This window comes from Dunckerocampus dactyliophorus, chromosome 3 (assembly GCF_027744805.1).
Source record: "Dunckerocampus dactyliophorus isolate RoL2022-P2 chromosome 3, RoL_Ddac_1.1, whole genome shotgun sequence".
NCBI classification, from domain to species: Eukaryota; Metazoa; Chordata; class Actinopteri; order Syngnathiformes; family Syngnathidae; genus Dunckerocampus; species Dunckerocampus dactyliophorus.
In genome coordinates this window covers 19892405-19906839 of record NC_072821.1, presented here as the reverse complement: position 1 = coordinate 19906839, position 14435 = coordinate 19892405, and the positions used below count along the sequence as shown (strand labels likewise).

The window sequence follows — 14435 nt, the reverse complement described above, 5'->3', positions numbered from 1 at the left end:
CTAAACGGTTTATCTCCATCTAGGTGACACGGCCATTAAGCTACACAAAGCGTCAGTTTGATGTCGAAGAGGAAGACGTGGACAAACTGGCGCTGCGGTAAGCAAAAAGCTGCCTTGCAGAGTGGTGCTTCAGTCGGCTGAGGTTGTGTCTTTCAAACTGTGGCCTCTGATTTGGTTTCCAGGGTGGACCTGTGGAACGCTAGCAACTTGAAGTTTGGTGATGAGTTCCTGGGAGGAGTGAGAGTTCCCCTCAGAGTACTGGGTCAGGTTGGAGTCCACGACGCCTGGTAGGTGTGACATGGTAGATTGAAGTTACGCGACCCCAAGGGTTTCCAAACTGTGACACAGGGGCCATTTTTGGCCCGCAACTTGTTTTTTATTGGACCTTGGCATATAATTCATTAAATAATAATAAATAAATAATTCATTATTAATGAGATACATTATTAGATATTACACTAATTTTCTTTGTCATCTATAACAGTGATCCCCAACCCCCGGGCCACAGCCCAGAACCGGGCCGTGGGTCATTTGGTACCGGGCCGCAATGAAAGAAAAAATAATTTCCAGTATGTTTTATTTTGAAAAGTGGCCGGATTCTCGCTGTTACATCCGTCTCACTTGAGCATGTCCATTGTGCGTGTGCTAACTTTCTCTCGCCGCACAGATAGACTACTACTGTATTTTTAGCTTTTTTCTTTCACCTCATATTTGTGCTCAAATGCTGATACGATGTGGGAATGTATAAAGGTAAGTTTTGATGACTTATTGAGTGCTAATGTGCACATTTGTCTCAAGTGAATTCATGCTAGCACACTGCCTTTTACCACACACGTCAAACAGCGATAAAACGACTCTTCGTTTTACACAATACATAATAAATAAGATAAATTAGATCGCTATAATGTACGAACCCCCTCAGTGGAAAAAGTATGACCACCCCAACCCTATCCAGTGGGGAAGTCAACAGAATTGCAGTAGCATTGAGTCACTTTGAGTCAATTCACTCAGTCGCCCTATGTAATCAAAGAAAAAGATACAGTACATTTGTCAGCACCTTGAGATCTCAGGAACTGTTTTAAAAAATGTAAACATCCAAATAAAACTAGAATCTGTGTTCTGCACAAAGAAAAGCAGCAATGAATGACCATGCACACTGAATAAGGCAGGGGTGTCCAAAGTTCGGCCATTTTTTTGGCCCACGGCAGTTTTGTTTTTTCTTTCCCCTGGCCTGTCCAGCCTTTAAGGCAGATAAAATTGTTGATCTAAATGCCCGATTACTCTGCCAGATTTATTCTCCCAGGGAAAACTGTGAGATACACTTCCCCTGTCATAGAGAATTTATTTGACTTTGATGTTTTGTTATTATGCAAATTTGGAGCGGCTGGACCGGAGCAGGAGGGGATAGAGAAGAAGAGAAAAGAAAACAGAGGGGGCGGTGCGGGGACAAGGGGACAAAAAAGACAGAGACAAGGACAACAGCAGCAACAATTGTGGCCCGCGGCAGTTTAAAAATATATTTTAATAATTTAATAAGACAACAAAAAAATAACAACAACAAAGAAATGTAAAAAGCTTAAGTACTGTAATTCTAAAGTAAAGTCAAAATATTAAGAGGAAAAAGTTGTAATCTAACCATACAAAAAGTCACAATTTTACTAGATTTTACTTGACTTTTAACATTATGAGGATAAATAATGTCATTTTAGTAGCATAGACTTGAATTATTAAAGGACAAATATATTAGTTTTTAAAGTTGTAATATTATGAGAAACAAACAAAATGAGGTTGGGGAAAAAGATATAATATTATGGGAATAAAGTCAAACAATTATGGGAATAAAGTCTGGGGGGAAAAATGGGAAAAAAAACAGCAAAGAAAAATGTTCACTTCTTACCATATCCTCATGTGTTGGTTTACAAAATACCTTGCATCTTTTCATTTTTCAGTATGCGGCCCTCGGTGGAAGAAGTTTGGACACCTCTGGAATAAGGGATACAATAATCACAATAAGACTATTTGTGAAGTTAGCTTTGTCTTTTTAGCTACTAAATTCTCCACCATGATCATGGTCACGTTTTATGTTTCATAGCTTGGTAGGATGGTCGCTTTTTAGGATAGAACAGTTTATAATGTTGGTTGATGAGAGCAGTGAGAGGAATCCAAGACAGTAAAGTTGGCACCCAGGAAAGCAAAAAGCTAAATCATCAATAATGCTGAGTGGAAGTGTAGAGGCTGGCCTTCTCTTATCACTTGAGAGCAGCACAGTTCACATACACACCTCTGCCATCTAATGAGATCCAGTAGCTGGATCTGTGCTCATTGTGGATAAATGTAAAAAACACTAAATCAGCCATCTTCATGTTTGGCCAGTCACTCATATACAACTCCCCCCAGGTACTATCTCCAGCCCAGGGAGAATGGAGGGAAGTCGGTCAAGGTCGAAGAGCTCGGATCGCTGCGTCTTAACATCGTTTACACCGAAGACCACGTCTTCCCATCTGAGCATTACACCCCCCTCAGAGATTTGCTGCTGCACTCTGCCAACACACAGGTGTGTAAAAGGATCTTTACACGCTGCTTTGCAGGCCTTGACTTCTTTTTTGTTTCCATCTCCGTGCAGCCTGTGTCGTCGTCCACAGCTCACATTCTAGGGGAGGTGTGTCGAGAGAAGCAAGAAGCCGCCATTCCGCTTGTGCGACTCTTTCTTCACTACGGCAAGATTGTGCCTTTCATCAGTGCCATTGCTCACGCTGAAGTCAACCGTACGCAGTGAGTGTCTTATAATGATGTTCACAGACGAAGATGCATATTTGTAATGTGTTTTTTGCTGCAGGAGATAAATCCAATTTCTCCCTCGTTGTTAGCAGCATTTGTTTGTCAGCATAAGCTATTTGAGTGTTGTATATTGGAGTCACTTTAAATCAAGGGTGGTTTTGTGCTTCGCGAGATGTGAATAATTAAATTAGCTAAAAGAAATGAGGTCATCAGGATGTACAGTATGTGTGAATATCAGCAAGCCAAGCAGTTTGACTGTGAAAAGTAAGGCAGCAATTCCAAACTCTTTGTTGGTGTAATGGTGCCACTTTGGTTGTTGTAATTCCAATCTTGCTTCCCCTGCAGGGACCCAAACACCATTTTTCGGGGAAACTCTCTCACATCCAAATGCATTGACGAGACCATGAAACTGGCAGGAATGCACTACCTGCAAGTCACACTTAAACCAATCATTGATGAGGTCGGGACTTTAATTTTTTGTAACATATCAAAGTATATAAAAGTAATGAATGATTTCATCTCATATGTCTTCACAGATATGCACAGAACACAAGTCCTGTGAAATTGATCCAGTTAAGCTGAAGGAATCAGAGAACCTGGAGACAAACAGAGTAAGAAAATGATGGTGGGTCGGGGTGTGTTTGGTGACGTATCTGACCTGCCCTGCCTCCACAGGAAAACCTTCGACACTATGTGGATCGTATCTTCAATGTCATCACCACCTCAGGTGTTAGCTGTCCCACTGTCATGTGTGACATCTTCTTCTCCCTGCGAGAGTCTGCTGCCACGCGTTTCCAAGGTAACTCACTTTCTGCGTGACTTCCAAATTTTAGAGGCTCATGAGACACAGGAAAGAGGCAATTAAGTACAGGATGTACCAAATATATACAAGTTATTCAGATCCACAGAGATTTTGATGTGAGATGCTGGCTTGACTGTCCATGTCTCCTGTTCCATCCTCTGCTGCCTCCTTGTGGCTGCAGTAGGCTCTTGCATACATACAAATGAAATAGTCTCACTGGCCTCAACATTGTGCACAATATAATGAGATCCAATATAAGAGATGTTTTTACAATCTTAATAATTAACATTTTTTACTGACTATCACTATCAGAGAGATTTTCATTTAACAATATTTTGAATGTGATGTAAACACACACAGCATCATACTGAGGTAGGTAACTACATAAGGGCAAATTGTCGGAAACACTCAAACCCCAATATTAATTGTCGAGTTTAATACATCTTTATTAAGGCTGTGTTTTTGTTTAAATACAGTCAGCAGTCATTCAAACTTGGGTAATGTATGTTGAATCCATGTTTTTGTCGTTCCTCCAGTGGACCAAGATGTGCGATACACTGCAGTGAGCAGTTTCATCTTCCTGCGTTTCTTTGCACCAGCCATCCTATCCCCCAACCTCTTTCATTTAAGGCCACACCATCCGGTGAGTTGGCTTTATTACTGATTCACTAAAGCACATGCAAACTGTGAAGTCATTACAGTAGTTGTTCAATATCTTATTTATTTGTGCTTTTTGCTCTGCAGGATCCCGCCACGTCCAGAACTCTTACCCTCATTTCCAAGACCATCCAGACCCTGGGAAGTCTTGCAAAGTCTAAATCTGTGAGTTCACCACAGTGTAGTTCCATTTTTCTCATTCTTGTGACTGAACCCGTATATACAGTGGTGTGAAAAAGTGTTTGCCTCCTTCCTGATTTCTGATATTTTTGCATGTTTGTCACACTTAAATGTTTCAAGTGGACCTATTATGCTAACTTTCGGGCTTTTGTATTGAGTTCTGGACTCCTATAGAGCAGCTACACACGATAACCCGCACAGAAAGCTTCCTAGATCTTCCACACGCTGCACCTCTTCCTCCAGTGTTTCCTGCCACCCGGGCAAACGGTCTGTGTAATTTAGTCCACAACCGGCCCTCCTCCAGGTACGCCTCACGCCGAGCCCTCTCCGCTGTGATTGGTCACACTCCCAAGCGCTCCCGAGGACTTACGGACAGCTGCCGAACCCTTTTTGTGCGATTACTTACACAAAATAAACACAGTTAGGACACTGATAAATTGTTACTTACAGTTTCCTGTTCTGACTCTTCAGCATGACCAAGTAACGTTGGAAAGGCGTCGGATTCAGCAACAGTTTGGCGGATAGTCCAGCTTCATATTCACCTATGTTCACAAAATAGTCCCGTGCCAAATGCTGTTGACAGATGAGCATATTTTTCTCTTGCTGGCTGGGAATCACCAACTCCAACCACTTCCGCCAGATGCTTGGGACAGTGGTGAGCCTTCCCAGGAGGGGCCGGGCAACCAAAATTACCCCAAGAGCGCAGGGAAGACTCATCCAAGAGGTCACAAAAGACCCCACAACAACATCCATAGAACTGCAGGCCTCACTTGCCGCAGTTAAAGTCAGTGTTCATGATTGGCTCCACCATAAGAAAGACTCTGGGCAAAAACGGCCTGCTTGGTTCCAAGACGAAAACCACTGCTGAAAAAAAAAATATGAAGGCTCGTCTCAATTTTTGCAGAAAAGATGATCTCCAAGACCTTTGGTCTGACGAGACAAAATTGTCCATATAGTGTGTGTCCCAATACATCTGGCGTAAAGGTAACGCCGCATTTCAGAAAAAGAACATCATACCAACAGTAAAATATGGTGGTGGTAGTGTGATGGTCTGGTGCCTTTTTGCTGCTTCAGGACCTGGAAGACCTGCTGCTACAAATGGAACCATGAATTCTGTTGTCTGCCAAAAAATCCTGAAGGAGAATGTCCGGCCATCTGTTTATGACAAGGTGAAACCAACTTGGGTTCTGCAGCAGGACAATGATCCAAGTCCACCTCTAAATAGCTGAAGAAAAACAAAATGGAGACTTTGGAGTGGCTTTGTCAAAGTCCTGACCTGCTGATCTTAAAAAGGTGGCTCATGCTGGAAAACCCTCCAATGTAGCTGAATTACTACAATTCTGCAAAGATGAGTGGGCCAAAATTCCTCCCCAGCGCTGTAAGAGACTCATTGCAAGTTATCACAAACACTTGATTGCAGTTGTTGCTGCTAAGGGTGGCCAACTAGTTATTAGGTTTAGGGGGCAATCACGTTCTCACACGGCGCCATGTAGGTTTGGATTTTTTTTCTCCCTTGATAATAAAAACTTTCATGTAAAACTGCATATTGTTATCAGTTGTGTTGTCATTGACTAATATTTTTATTGGTCTGATGATCTGACACATTTAAGTGTGCCAAAAATGTAAAAAAAAAAAAAAAAGAAAGAAATCAGGAAGGGGGAAAACACTATTACTCAACAGCTAAATCCTGACAAAACGTTTTCTCTCCATTTCATTTCTTTCTTTTCTTTCTTTTCAAGGCCAATTTCAAAGAGTCTTACATGGCTGCATTTTACGACTACTTCAATGAGCAGAAGTACGCAGATGCTGTGAAGAATGTGAGTCTTGACTTTTTTTTTCCAGACAAAGTTTTTCATCTTTTTACACTCGATGTCATGCATAGTAGTACATTCTAAGACTATCCTCGAGTAACTGAGACACCCATAAAAATGTGTATTTTTGATATTTGACACATAGCTTCACCCTCAGCCGTCCTGGCTTGGCGTTGAGGTTCTCCAGAGGGAGCCCAGAGGAAGGCTGACGTCATTGCAGTGCGCCAATGAATGCATTTCTCAGATGCAATGCATTAAGGGAAAACTTTTTAAAAAGTTGCTTTTTACATTTTAAACTCCTGTTGGTACATGTTTGTATATTTGTCAGGTATATACCTTTTGAGTGTTCCAGTGGGTTGACAAGCGTATTGTGAGTGCACTGATAGCTCGTGATTAGGTCCTCCCAAAGAAAGATCTACCTTTTCCTCACAAGAGGAATGTCACATGAATTAGCCGCACTCATGTATAAGCCACAGGGTTCAAAGTTTAAGAAAAATGTAGCGGCTTACACACTTCATTTACGGTATTTTGTCAGTATGGGGAGGTAAAAAAAAAACATTTGAATGCAAAATGGATGTATATAAAGATGTTGGATGGAGATTCTGACGTAATGTGAAAGAATTGAAGAAACAAGCGCATTCATTGGTGACTTTCTTCTTATCCTTCCACAGTTTCTGGACCTCATCTCCACCTCAGGCAAGTGGGATCAGAAGAGTATTGAGACACCAATCATGCTCAAAGAGGGGTAGGCCGCCTTTATAATACAATAATGTGATAATGTGACTAAAGTGATATTTCTTGTTGCATACAATTTTACTGCTATTTTCACTTCCCTGAACAGGTCCAATAATTGACTTTGGCATGTTCCGTCTTGCTGAAGTGAACATATTAAACATACACACGAGGATATGAGCACACTATTAAAGCTGTTACTTTAATGCTGCTTCTCATGAGGCTTTAAAGGGAAGGTTAGTTTCCCGCCTCACTCACCAGCATCCCCACTTTCTTGTGTTTCTGCTACCGGGCATAGGAGTGTAAAAGTCACTATAAAGAGGGTTGATGGGAAGGGGTCAAAAGGCACGAAGGGCAGGTAAGAGCTTCTCTTTGCTCTTGTGACCCCTTGTGTGTACACTGTAACCCCTCCCCAAGTGGTCCACCTCCTCTCCTGCACCGCTGTTAGATGCCGCTGCACTTTGCTTTATATATCTGGCAGTAAATTGCCATCATGTGACACTGTGTGCACAGCACGCCGATGTGTACGGTGACTGCAAGGGTGTATTAAGGAAAGTGGTAACCTTGGTGCCAGCTTACTCTACTCAGCAATCATCGCTAACATCGATAGCCCTTTCTCGTTCCGCACCATGCCAGAAGTGGCATCAGGGTTTGGTTACTGTACACACATTCCTGGGTTCTCATCTATCTGCCCACACCCTGACCCCCAAGTACCCTTTGTCTCCACTGTCACCTTATCGCTGCACATGAGGTTTTCCAGCACAGCTTCAGTCAGTTTTGCACCAGTGAAATCTGCACGTTTGAGACTCAGGAATGTGAAAAGGATGCAAGTCTAACTGTGGAATCCTGCTGCATCGTCTCCCAGAAATAGTCTGGCCCCTACGTGCTCCTTTCTCTCATGTTCACTTTCCTATACATGTTTTATCAATGAACAACAAAGTAGTCTACGCCATCAGTATTGCTGGCAGCACACTGTTCTCTTTTCTCGCCACACTCCAAACGTCATAGCAACATATTCATGATGCGTGTATGTGTGGTCTAAATAAACAGAAATAACAGAAAGACAGAAAGACTCAAAACATGTGAATTCAATTTGAATGACATGATGTCTGTGTGAATGTTCTGCTACTGCTAAGGAGACTAATGTTAGGCAAATATATTTTCAGAAATGTGTGGTATAGTAGTTAATACATACAAATGTATAATCCTGTCCTGTCATGTATCGTTCTGTTCATAAAATACTATAAAAATTGACATATTTATACATAGTTGCAAATGGTGATTAATCATGATTAATTAATTTGAAAAATCGTGATTAATCTGATTAAAAATATAAAATATAACCAACTTATGGTGAACGTGAGGTGTTTTCTGAGGAAAAAAACAAAAATTTAAAAATGATTTGTTTTGATCCTAAATTTGCGGGGCCGTGAAAGCTGAATCACAAATGTGCGGGGATCCACTGCTTTTGATGAAATAGTACGTTATCTCAAGGGTTTTTTTTCCATAGGGTGCAAGTTTGGGGCCATACTTCCTTCACGTTAAACATCCCACATGGGCAACCACAGACGCAATAACTGAGAAAGAAAAACTCCATACTAACAAGAGGAAACCGAAACAAAACCTGATCTCAGGCAGCTTTAGTATCTGCCTTCACTGGTTCATACTAATCACACCCGTCTATTGCATTTAAAATGATTGTTTTCCAATGAGGGGTGGTGAGGTGGGATTAAATAAGCGTTGCTTCCTCCTTCTCCTTTTTGGATATGTGGAACTGTGAATTGTGCCACGTGATGTACTCCAGTGTAACTTATATGCATGTTCAAAATGAATCAAACTATTACCATTACCAATACCAATGTTGAAGCATCAGTTTACTTTTAATCAATTGACAAAATGAGTGTCATACTTATGTAGAGTATGTAGTTCAGAATACAACATGTTCGCGCATACGGACAAGGTGTCTAATGTGCATAAAGGTGCGCTCTCTTTCACCACTGTAAATACCTTCAGCTTGAGCTCTTCTGTGAATGCTTCCAGCTGAATGTCACCTGTTTTTTTCTTTCAGATTTATGATAAAGAGAGCACAAGGCAGGAACCGGTTTGGAATGAAGAACTTCAAGAAGAGATGGTTTCGCCTCACCAACCATGAGTTTACCTACCACAAAACTAAAGGTATTGCTGTGTGTCTGAGGCCTTGGGAATGAGAATGTGCCGAATGTACAGCACATGAACAAGCTGCACAGTCAACACGTAAAGGAGATCAAATTACTTACGTGATAATGCATCCAGTTTATATATGAACAAACTTACAAACTCTAAAGTGCAAAACATGCCCATGCACGTGTTGCTGATAAACGCCGGTATCAGAGAGAAAGTTCCTCATAATGCAAAACTGAGTTCAGATACACTAAACAAATAATATTTAACAAAACATTTTCTCTCTTTGTAATTTCTCTCATTTGTAGTGTTTTTCCAAAGCAGTAATTAAACTGGCATTGCACAAGGAACACAATTTGTCTTAGATACCTGCTGCTAATACAGAAACATTAGTACTGTTCATGCAATTATATCAGATTTTTGTGTGTGTGCTAAGAACTATAAAATATCTAACTTTTTCAATACAAATAAATCATTTTTTAAAATATATGTTTTTCACTACAAAGTGACAAATGGATAGTGAGGGGACATCTTTTGACATAAATACTGTCAGTGGCTGAATCCTTATTGCTTTTAGTCACCAATAAAATAGTATGAACAGTAGTGTTATATGTGTTTCATGTGTACTTACACAAGAATGACAAAATAATCTTTGTAAGATTATCATTTTGTTTGGTTATTGCATAAAAAGCAAAAAGAAAATTTGGAGAGAGTCCTCATGCTTTTCATTTTGGGTTTCATTTTCCCTTCACTGCTGCATTTATCTTTTACCTCCAGGAGAGGGAGCTCTGTGCAGCATTCCCATAGAGAACATCCTGGCTGTAGAAAGGCTGGAGGAGGAGTCTTTCAAGATGAAAAATGTAAGTCAAACTTCACAAAATAGCCCATCATTTTACAGATGTAAACAAAAGTTTTCGATTCAACATGTTTCTGCTGTTGGTCCATGCGCTCTCCTCCCTCCAGATGTTCCAGGTGATCCAGCCAGAGCGGGCACTCTACATCCAAGCCAACAACTGCGTTGAGGCGCGAGATTGGATCGACATCTTAACCAAAGTCAGCCAGTGCAACCGCAAGCGTCTTAGCACGTACCATCCTTCAGCCTACCTCAACGGTCACTGGCTCTGCTGTAAGCTTTCCGCCGACACGGCGCCTGGCTGTACGCCCTGCACAGGGTATGGAGAGCTGTCGAGAAAGCCTCTTGTGTGGTCCCAGTTTTTGTTATTGCTCTCTCACCTTCCCGTATGCGTCTCTTTTTAGCGGCCTCCCTGCCAACATCCAGCTGGACGTCGATGGAGACAGAGAGACCGAGAGGATCTATTCTCTCTTCAGCACATACATGACCAAACTGATCAAGATGCAAGGTCAGGACGGGTCACACATCTTCATGTGTGTTCGTGTTCAATGGCCGTGCATCCTAGAAGTCTTGTTTTACCCCGCAATGTTCTGTCTTTGGTCTGCAGAGGCCTGTGGCAGTAAGTCGGTGTACGATGGTCCCGAGCAAGAGGAGTACTCCAGTTTTGTCATTGACGACCCCCAGGAGACCTACAAAACCCTGAAGCTGATTGTGTCAGCTGTACAGACTTTGGAGCAGCAGCACACAAAGTACAAACGAGACAAGTTCAAGAAGACCAAGATAGGCAGCCAGTATGTGCTTTGAAATATATATTTATCTTGCAAACCATATTGATTCATTATGTTGACTAAGTGTAGTCGACTTTGAGTCAACAGGCCACAACATTAGGTACAACTGCACAATCTAACGAGATCCGAACAAGAGCTGTTTTTATGTCCTGCTGTAACAAAGATGACATCTTTTGAAATATATGAATTATTATGATCATTGATTGCAGTAGAGTAGAACTGCCTTGTATCATACCCGGAGGTGTTTTTAATGTTTTGGCTGTTTTTTTCATTATCCTGGCAGTAGTTGTAAACCACTGCAAACAAGCACAAAAAATTGCTGCATATTTTGTACAGTGGGACGCCACACATTTTTGGTTAAAAAAAAACAAAATTTCTCTGAAAATTTTTTTTCCGCATAAAATCCACATTGAATCTCATTTACCCAAAGTCAGTAATAATTTATAAATTTGTGATAGTACAGATAAAACAGCATACATACAAAAATCCCATGTTTATTATTATGCTTCACTGATTTTTTGTCAAGCGTTGAGATTTTGCACTTCATTCGGCGGTCCTTGAATGCACCATAGTTGCTGCAGGACACAAAAGCGAGACGTGTAACACCCTGAATCCCATGACCTCATAATTTAAAAATATGTTTAATAAGTGTGTGAGGCATATTGAAGAAACTGAATCTAATCTCATCATTACAATGGTCGCTCTTATTGCAAATGTTGATCAACACCACGGTAGCATGAGGGTTTGGAAGGGGAGGAGCGAGCCGTGTGTCACAAATAGACAGCTTTATGGGTATATCAGTTACTTTTTTTTACATTTGCTTGTGGTCCCAGAAGGTAACCCCAATGGGGATCTACTGTATTGAATTAGAATGTGCCTCATGTACTTACTGGCATGGCTGATGACTGTATAAATAGTGTATATTGAGTGATGGATGTAGATTTTTTTATTTACGACGGCTGCTCCAATGTTAATGGCATCTAACTATGGCTTCTTGTTGTTTCCTTAGAGAACATCCAATAGGGGACAAGAGTTTTCAATGCTACATCCGTCAGCAGTCAGAGAGCTCCACCTACTCCATCTGACCGTGACTCTTTGTTCATGGTTGTTTCTGTGATGCTCAGAAGCGACGCACTTGATTTGACAGTGCATCGTGTCCACCTGCGCTCACATGACTTGCACCTGCTGCGGTGAGTTCAGGGGAAATACCAATTTTACATTTCCTGACGGGTCCATGCCAGCGGTGTGCATCTCGCCACATATATGAGGAGAAACAGACCTCAGATCAGTTGTAAAGGAGGAGGAACATAAGTGCAGGAAGAAGAAAAGAAGAAGGAACCCTCATTCTTTCTGCGACGTGATGACAAGAGAAACTTTTTTTTTTTTCACTGGACGATTTTCACAGTGAATGACGTGCACTTTAATTGCCTCCAAATCAATGGACGAATAAGCCTCGCAGCACATTTTCAAAAAGTGTATTTTGTCGCTTTTCATTTGTATTTTGGTAACGGTTGTTATACTATTTCTTTGTATTCCACGTCTAACAGACCAAAACTTTAGAAGGAGCAACTAACTCGTAAAGCTTGCTCTTAAGGTCGAGGCCTCACAAGAAGGGGTTATTGGGACCAAGTGCAGCCCGGTGTGCTGGATGTGTGAGCGCGATCACGCTCCACTGGCGCCTGCTGCCATCGTTTATCATCAATGTGCTAACAGATGCGGAGATTTGATTTGGTTGAGTGTTTTGATCTGGTGCCCCGGCCTGAAAGGAATCCAAACGCAACCTGGATGTGCTATTTTTGTTTCTCTGCAAGCGGTTTAAAAGATATCTTCAGCCACTGACTTTACGTGACTTCATTGTTGGAGGTCCTGGGCATCAGAATGGAGCTGCTCTCAAACTGCATACCAAAAGCTTCACCCATCTGATTTAGTGGCCACACACACACAGGTCATTTACAAGGCACTGCATTAACAAACATAAATAGTGGTAGTGAATGAATAGCAAATTTGTAATCAAAAATTAATTCCGACGGCGAATTTCAATCCAACATCCAACATCATGACAACTTCAAATTGTATGCAGAGAAATTTGTACATTTTTTCTGTCTGGGTTTTAAGACAGGACTCAAACTATGAAAAAACTGCCACATCTTCACTCATCTCTCCCTAAAAATGCTATTTTTAGTCTTCTTAACTCAACTTCTCATGTTTTGACCTTTGCAAGTCATTATTGCGAAATGGGTGGATATTGTTAGCGGTTGTGTTGACCTATCAGCTGCCTAATAAGTTGTGTTTAGTGACGTCGCTGTGTGTTGTCCTGGCAGCACTAGCCTGTAGTGTCAATTATATTTTATACAGTCCTCTGACATGCTGCCTGCCACCAACCTTACCCATCTGCACCTCAGATTCCATGGAAGGTGCTGGATTTTTAATCTTGCTAACACGCGTGTGTGTTTTCCCAAAGGCAACTTCCCTTACTCGCTTTAATTCCTCCTCATCATCATCTTCATTGATTTTTATTGCCAAACCGGTGCATGGGTAGCTTCCAGTCACCTTTGTGCAAGCAGGTGAATTTACACCACTCACATGTTTGATATCTCCAAATGTAAACCCTGGTTGTGTACCCTGAGTGGTGGTCAGTGCCAGTCATTACTTTTGTACAATCCTCTTTAAAAAAAAATATATATATATATATATATATATATATATATATATATATCCATCCATCCATCCATTTTCTATACCGCTTCATCCTCATTAGGGTCGCGGGGGCATGCTGGAGCCTATCCCAGCTGACTTCGGGCGACAGGCGGGGTACACCCTGGACTGGTTATCTATACACATATACATACTGGTTATATATACATATATATATATATATATATATATATATATATATATATATTAAGGATGTCCGATATTGACTTTTTTTGCCGATAACTGATATGCCGATATGCTGATAGTCCAACACTCAATTTCCAATTCTGATATCAACCGAAACCGATACATGTAACATCACACTTCCTGCCATGGAATTAACACATTGTGGCGACCCACAATATTGTTTTAGACGGATTAGACATTTGTCTGGGAGATGAATAAAGTATCTATCTCTCTAGCCAACAACGTGCATTTCCGTTTCCGGGTTATGAGGTTGTTATAGCCACTTAGCTATTGCTAAAGAATTTTAGTTCGAGTTGAGTGGAGAGTAAGCTGATTGGTGCCACCTACCTCGACTCCTGCCTCGTTGTAAATCGCATCTCTACATTTGGTGACCCTCGACCTGGGTAAAAATGTCGACTGACAACAGTGACAACGAGACCGTGCCCACCCATGCCCGTGGTTTCAACACATTGGAGCCCAGTTCCGATTACGAGGAATAACACAGTACTTCACAAAGTATTTCCACGTTTTGGCGCCGCTGGATGCCTCGATGACGGCAAGTACGGGAGCCCATAGGCCTATGTACAGCAGTTTTTTATTATCAGTTTTCATTATAGGGAAAAACCTGATACCGATATCAACCGATATTGCATTTTTATGCCAATATCAGGACATCCCTAACATATATATATATATATATATATATATACTGTATATATATATATATGTGTGTGTGTGTGTGTGTGTATATATATATATACATATATATACATCCATATAAATATACATCTACT

At 41.2% G+C, this 14435-nt stretch overlaps 1 protein-coding gene across 2 annotated transcripts in view; it reads left to right on the top strand.

The window, feature by feature from the left end:
* rasa3 (RAS p21 protein activator 3) overlaps positions 1-13477 on the top strand; it is a 59713-nt gene extending 46236 nt beyond the window's left edge. Inside the window, exons 8-25 of one of the 2 annotated variants that reach the window (XM_054770387.1) lie at positions 24-97; positions 183-287; positions 2398-2554; positions 2624-2772; positions 3124-3238; positions 3315-3389; positions 3454-3577; positions 4117-4223; positions 4325-4402; positions 6157-6234; positions 6900-6973; positions 7259-7318; positions 9029-9135; positions 9898-9980; positions 10084-10292; positions 10378-10481; positions 10581-10764; positions 11771-13477. In XM_054770387.1, the coding sequence (XP_054626362.1) occupies positions 24-97; positions 183-287; positions 2398-2554; positions 2624-2772; positions 3124-3238; positions 3315-3389; positions 3454-3577; positions 4117-4223; positions 4325-4402; positions 6157-6234; positions 6900-6973; positions 7259-7318; positions 9029-9135; positions 9898-9980; positions 10084-10292; positions 10378-10481; positions 10581-10764; positions 11771-11846 (1959 nt within the window). In that variant the 3' untranslated portion in view covers positions 11847-13477. The remainder of the gene's footprint in view (positions 1-23; positions 98-182; positions 288-2397; positions 2555-2623; positions 2773-3123; positions 3239-3314; positions 3390-3453; positions 3578-4116; positions 4224-4324; positions 4403-6156; positions 6235-6899; positions 6974-7258; positions 7319-9028; positions 9136-9897; positions 9981-10083; positions 10293-10377; positions 10482-10580; positions 10765-11770) is intronic. The other variant, XM_054770388.1, reaches the window with a different exon arrangement.
* The last annotated feature ends 958 nt before the right edge of the window (positions 13478-14435 follow it).